Below are 6,911 nucleotides of genomic sequence, written 5' to 3' on the forward strand. Positions count from 1 at the left end.
CTTAAAATATTAGTTTTTACTTAAAGTGTTTTTAAAATAGTAACACATGCATCGAATAAAATATTATAATTATCATATATAAGTTAAATTAAATACATTTAACACAAACAACAGTTACTGTATTGTTGCTACATTAAGGGAGGGATATACTAATTTAAATTTATAACTATCATTCTATTCATATTCAGTTCCAACTTCATATATATTCAACTATGAAAAGAAAATTTAAAATCAACACTACATTCATGACATTTTAACCCACCAATGACCCTTCAATTAGAAATTGTAACCATTTAATATTCATGTGTGTGATGTAGCATGCTATACATCTCATATGTCTTTTGGATAAACCTATACAAATCAATCTTATTTGTATTATTCACCATATTTTTGTGTTTATGATGGTAACAGATGTTGTTAAAAACACTGGTCCTCAAACATCAATTGCAAGAAATTGTAGAAAACTTATTCTCAAAACGAAGAGAGATTATCGAAACGGTATCAGATCAAACAACCTCACTTCCCATTTAGAACTTAATTTTACATCCTCTGCAACATATGAAACCACTGTTAAAATGACTATAGCTAGAAAGAGAAGGAAGATAATCTTGGATAACAGAAAAAGATTGAGAAATTTCATCAACACTGAAGTTGGTGAGTGCGCAAATGCAAATTCAAGACGAAAGAATTCAAATTATGGGGTTGAATTTTCAAATAACATTATTATTCAAAATCAGAACATGGATCATGCATCTACCTCAAATCATAATATGTCAGTTGAGTGTCATTATCAGGACAATGATGACTCCAACTCTGACAATAATTTGAATTCTCCTAATAGTTTCGACTCTGAGGAGGATTCGGTGCCTGCAAAATTACAGGAGGCCTATCTTCAAGGTATATCCCATATCATACAGTAATAACCAAATGATTTACACTTCCTCTATTAATGCACATATTCAATATTATGCTTTGTTCTTTCAGAATATTACGATATTGGAGACCAAAATTATGAATGCGCACACTGCCAAGCATGTATGTGGTACCCAGAAAAAGTGGATAGACACAAAATTACAACAATTCCTCGGTTTCATCGTTGTTTCCGTGGAGGAAAAATTGTTCTCCCGTTCCTTGAGCAACCTCCACAAGTGTTGCAAGATCTTCTATTTAATAAAACATATTCAGACAGTAAAAACTACCAGGCTAACATACGAACATACAACGCAATGTTCTCATTCACCTCCCCCGGAATGAAATTCGACACAACATACTCTAAAAGAGGAGGATCCCTATTTCGAGACTGCATGGTCAGACCTGTCATCGAATTGGTACACTACTGCCAGAAACCAGAAAACCTCCGCAATATGCTCAATTATACATCTACGACACGGACAATGAAGTTGAACACAGAATAAAAGTTTCAAGTAAGCCTGCTCAGACACAATTACATAATTTGTTTATAAAAATATTTTGTTCAACTATTTATTCATGATTGCCAAAAATACACAGGGACAACAAAGGCATCGAGCGCCCCGTTGTCAATAAGCTCAAGATAATGTTAGATGAGCACAATGTTCATGCCAAAGATTTTAGAATGGCAAGGGATGTTTTAAGGACAAATTCTTTCATAGATTTAAAACTCAGGCTTATTTCTGATAGATCCGAAGATGGCCGTGTTTACAATAAACCTACGGTCTCAGAAGTGGCTGCACTCATTGTGGGAGACATTGATTCTGCTGATAAAAGGGACATCTTAATTCATCTCCGCAATGGTGATTTGCAACGAATATATGAGTTTCACCCAGCATATTTGACATATCAGTATCCTCTTATATTTCCTTATGGGGAAGATGGTTACAGGAAAAATATAATGCACAAATATTGCCATGAAACTGAGGTCACTAGGAAAAACAGTCAGAGCATTAATGATTGGTTTTCTTACCGTTTAGAACAACGTCACAAAGAGGCAAAAACACTACTTTACTCAAGACGTCTATTTCAATAATTCTTAGTCAACGGTTATGCTATGATGGAATCCGAACGACTGAATTGGTTGAGGGATAATCAATCAAAGTTAAGAGTAGGCAAATATAATAATTTGACCACACAAACTGATGGCGATAGAAGAAATGAAGACCAGAAGCGAGGAAAACGAGTTGTTTTGCCATCAACATTTGTAGGTAGCAAGAGATATATGGATCAACTATATTTTGACGGTATTGCCATTTCAAGTCGATTGAGATTCCCTGATTTATTTGTTACATTTACCTGCAACCCAAATTGGCCTGAAATTAGAAGAGCATTGTCAGAAACAGGACTACAAACCCATGATAGACCAGATATCATTTCAAAAGTTTTCAAAATAAAGTTTGATACCCTCATGGATGATATTACAAAACACCATGTCGTCGGAAAAGTTATTGCATGTAAGTTGTTTCATTTAATTATACTACATTTGAATCATGTGTCTGTGGAGTACAAAAATATTACATCAAACTAACTTTCAATTTTATAGATATGTACACCATTGAATTCCAAAAGCGGGGATTGCCACATGCGCACATATTGATATTCCTACACCCTCAGAGCAAATACCCAACACCATCTGACATAGACAACATCATTTTTGCTAAGATTCCCGACCCGACTGTTCATCCCAATTTATACAAGTTGATTAAGGCACATATGATGCATGGACCATGTGGCCTTGCGCGGATGAACTCACAATGTATGAAGAATGGAAGATATTCTAAATACTATCACAAAAAGTTTATTGAACACACTATTGTTAATGCAGAGGGATATCCACTTTATAGGAGAAGATCAAAAACCTTCACTATTGAAAAAAATGGTATCACCTTGGACAACCGACGTGCAGTTCCGTATAACACCAGATTTCTTATGAAATACCAGGCACGTATAAACATGGAATGGTGTAATTAGAGTACTTCCATAAAATATCTTTTCAAATATATCAATAAAGGCTATGATAGAATAACAACAACAATTTCAACAAATAACAATCAACCTGTTGATGAAATCCAACAATATCTCGATTGCAGGTATGTCTCCCCCAGTTAAGCATGCTGGTGCATTTACTCTTACAATATTCATGGCAGAAAACCAGCTGTGGAACGTATGTTCTACCATTTGGTTGGGGAGAAACCTATCTAGTACACAGATTATATACGCATGGAAAATATGTTGGAAACTGCAAGTGTGACTGAATCAATGTTTACTGCATGGCTGGTGGCAAATGCTAAATAGAAGAAGCACGAACATTAACTTACGGTCAATTTGCCTCAAAGTTTGTTTATCACAAAAAACAAGGAGAATGGAAACCGCGTAAAAAAGGATTCACCATTGGACGTCTCGTATGGGTTCCGCCAACTGCTGGTGAACTGTTTTATCTCCGCATGATTTTGACGGTAGCAAAAGGACCAACAACTTATGAGGAAATCAGGACAGTGGGTAACATCTAGTTGATACATTTAGAGTTGCATGCTTTGCAATGGGATTTCTTGAAGACGACAAAGAATACATAGCTGCTATAAAGGAGGCAAGTCATTGGGGGACCGGTCATTTTCTTCGAAAATTGTTTGTCGTCATGCTTTTGTCGAGTGCTGTTAATCGCCCTGCACATGTCTGGAAACAATCTTGGCTCCTATTATCTGATGGTGTCTTACATGCACAAAGAGTGTTGGCTGCAAATCTAGGTTTGTTAGGCAAAATAAAATAACAAACAAAAGAATTTCTTAATAACAATCTACAGATGACTTACCAACAATATTACAACTCAATTCCTCATATCAATGCAGAATTAGTCCTCACACAAGAAGAGTTACAAAATTTGACTTTAATAAAAATTGAGAAACTTCTTCAAGCAAATAGAAGGACACTAATGGATTTTAGTCCTACTCCATATCTGAATGCTTATGTTCTTGAACAGTTGGGAAGTAGACTCATATATGATGAGCGTAATTACGATACAACATCAATGAACTCGGAATTTGAAAATCTCTTTACTGCTCTTACAGGTTACTATTGCATCAATTAAATTCATTTTATTTTACACTTTGAAATTCAGTCAATCTATTATTTTAACACTCTTTTACCCTCACTATTATATTTCTTAGATGAGCAAAGAGGTATTTATGAAAAAATTATGCAAGCTGTGGAGTCTCAGAATCCTGTTGTTTTCTTCCTTTAAGGTTATGGTGGTACCGGAAAGACATATATGTGGAGAACACTCGCAGCAGCTTTAAGATCAAAACATGATATATGTTTAACTGTTGCAACTAGCGGTATAGCCTCTTTGTTACTTCCAGGAGGTAGAACTGCACATTCAAAGTTCAGGATACCGGTACCAACTATGGACAATTCTACTTGCAAGGTTGAATATAACGATGATGTTGCAGACATGCTACGACAGACAAAGCTTATAATATGGGATGAGGCCGCGATGGCACATAAGTATGCAATAGAATTCGCTTGACAGAACTTTGAAAGATGTTATGAGTGCAAACAAAAGTTCCAGCGATGTATTTGGTGGAAAGGTCGCTGTTTTCGGTGGTGATTTTAGACAGATTTTACCTGTCGTCCCCAGAGGCAGTCGTTCCGATATTGTACACTGTGCCATAAATGCATCTTACATATGGCATTCAGTTGAGGTATTAACATTAACAAGAAATATGCGGCTTCAAACAGGATCAACACAGACTGATAAAACTGAAATAACACAGTTTTCAGATTGGCTTTTAAGAATAGGAGAGGGCCGAATATCAGAGCCTAATGACGGCACCGCCAAAATCGACATACCACTTGATATTTTGATAACAGAATTTGATGATCCAATTGTGGCCATTGTCAATACCACATACCCTGATTTCATAATTAATTTTCAATCCATTGATTACCTTAAAAGTCGAACAATACTGGCCTCTACACTAGAAATTGTTGATCAGATCAATGATCATATACTTAACTTAATGCCAGGTTAAGCAACAAAAATATATAATTTACTGGAATATATTAATAGATTTTATGCTTTTACTAATTATGTTCAGTCAACAATGCAGGAGAAATTCGTGACTACTACAGTGCAAATTCAGTTGACAAGTCTGAGATTCATGACCCAATAGTAGTTGATATCCTCACACCAGAATTTCTAAGTTCCCTCCGAACATCAGGTTTGCCTAACCATCACTTAAAACTAAAGGTTGGGACACCTATAATGCTCATGAGAAACATAGATCAATCCGAAGGTTTGTGTAACGACACAAGGTTGTGCATAACAAAGATGGAAGCCCATGTACTCGAGGCTTCAATAATGGGTGGTAAAGGTTTGGGAAATTTGGGTTACATACCTTTAATGGACATGTCATTATCCCAATCACCATGGCCATTCAAACTGAATAGAAGACAGTTCCCTATTATAGTTTCCTATTCTATGACAATCAACAAATCACAGGGACAGTCATTGGATAACGTCGGTTTGTACTTACAAAGAGATGTATTTACACAAGGCCAAATTTATGTTGCATTGTCAAGAGTAACAACAAAAAAGGGAATCAAAATAATGATACATGATGAAGAAAAGAAATCCAGGGGAAAACTACAAATGTTGTGTATAAAGAGATTTTTAACAATGTCTGAGTTTCAAACATTTATCTCAGTAATTCTGTAACAGCAGTAATATATATTACTAACAGCATTCTATGTTATACTACATTAATTTCATATATTAATAGAATCTTATGATGCATTACTGTTAAAAAATATAACAATTAATTATATCTTCATATGTATGTTGTAATGTTTTATGGTACCTTTCTCATTTAAATTATTAAGCCTCAATGTATGTATAGCAAAACATCTAAATACCAAAATCTTATATATTAATATAAAGATGGAGCTAAGTCCACCAGGGAATTACAAAATATTGATAGATAGATAGTTATAACAAACTTTTACATCATTTTTCAATTTTTCAACATTGTTACAAGTTTCTCCTTGCTGATGGGATCCTTAGTGCTGAAACCCATAGAGTCTCCATCAAGCAGGCTCCTGTCCTTGGCAAATTTGTACCAACCACGCCCTAAGAGCATCTGACCCTTTTCGGTATGATGAACTTCACATTCATACCTGACTTCCCTTTCCCATTCAACCAAATCTACAAACCTTACTCCATTTAGCCAGCGACTTGCCACAACATGCTCAGGAATTTCCTACAATATTAATATAAAACAACATTAGATTTTCCCATTAAGGTTCCTAAGACAATAAGCCTAAAACAAAAAATAACTTACAAGAAGACATGACTGAGCCATCTTCCCATTCACCACATCTTTCTTCCAGATACAATATGACATCTCAACAGGCTGCTCTGCATGGCAACTAACATCCTCACCATCAGCTTCATGGCATCTGAAACATAATACAAACAAACAACATGACCAGTAAACCAATGTGTTATCAAACCTTCTAAATAAAAACATAAAAACGTATACTCAACATAAACTGATTCAAACATACACAGAGTTATCAGAAGTGACAGCATTCCCCACAACCATTTTGTTCACCGAGTTTTCTTCACCTTCATGCAACCATATTCAGCTTTTCAGTTCAAAATGGAACAGAACAACCACTCAAATGATATGTTTACCTTTACCTTTCATTGCTTGATCAACTTTTCCTTCCATCTTTTTAGAAATTCGCAGCCTACACTATTGTTTACAGAGTAATGATGACGGCTTCAGTTTTTAGTGCTTTCAACCTTCCTACACATTACATATATAACACTCTAAATGGACTCTTCACATACCTGCTACTTTTCCACCGTCCAATAGAATTCAATGAAATTGTTCAATTAGTCTTCTTTGCATTTACATCACTTCAAAACAGTTTTCATT

General features: G+C 35.2%; 1 protein-coding gene across 1 annotated transcript; it reads left to right on the forward strand.

Annotated features, from left to right (window-relative positions):
• Window positions 1–4,514: 4,514 nt before the first annotated feature.
• Window positions 4,515–5,686, forward strand: LOC131641730 (uncharacterized). Its single transcript, XM_058912032.1, has 2 exons — window positions 4,515–4,995; window positions 5,079–5,686. Exons 1-2 carry the CDS (start codon window positions 4,515–4,517, stop codon window positions 5,684–5,686), a joined length of 1,089 nt encoding a protein of 362 aa, XP_058768015.1.
• Window positions 5,687–6,911: the final 1,225 nt, after the last annotated feature.

This window comes from Vicia villosa, unplaced genomic scaffold (assembly GCF_029867415.1).
Source record: "Vicia villosa cultivar HV-30 ecotype Madison, WI unplaced genomic scaffold, Vvil1.0 ctg.003999F_1_1, whole genome shotgun sequence".
In the NCBI taxonomy this organism is placed as follows: domain Eukaryota; kingdom Viridiplantae; phylum Streptophyta; class Magnoliopsida; order Fabales; family Fabaceae; genus Vicia; species Vicia villosa.

Bases quoted from the DNA above. Each gene is read 5' to 3' on its own strand.
- LOC131641730 (XM_058912032.1), top strand. From the start codon at position 4,515: ATGAGTGCAAACAAAAGTTCCAGCGATGTATTTGGTGGAAAGGTCGCT. The intron at 4,996-5,078 runs GTTAAGCAACAA...TCAACAATGCAG, and splicing joins TATACTTAACTTAATGCCAG to GAGAAATTCGTGACTACTAC.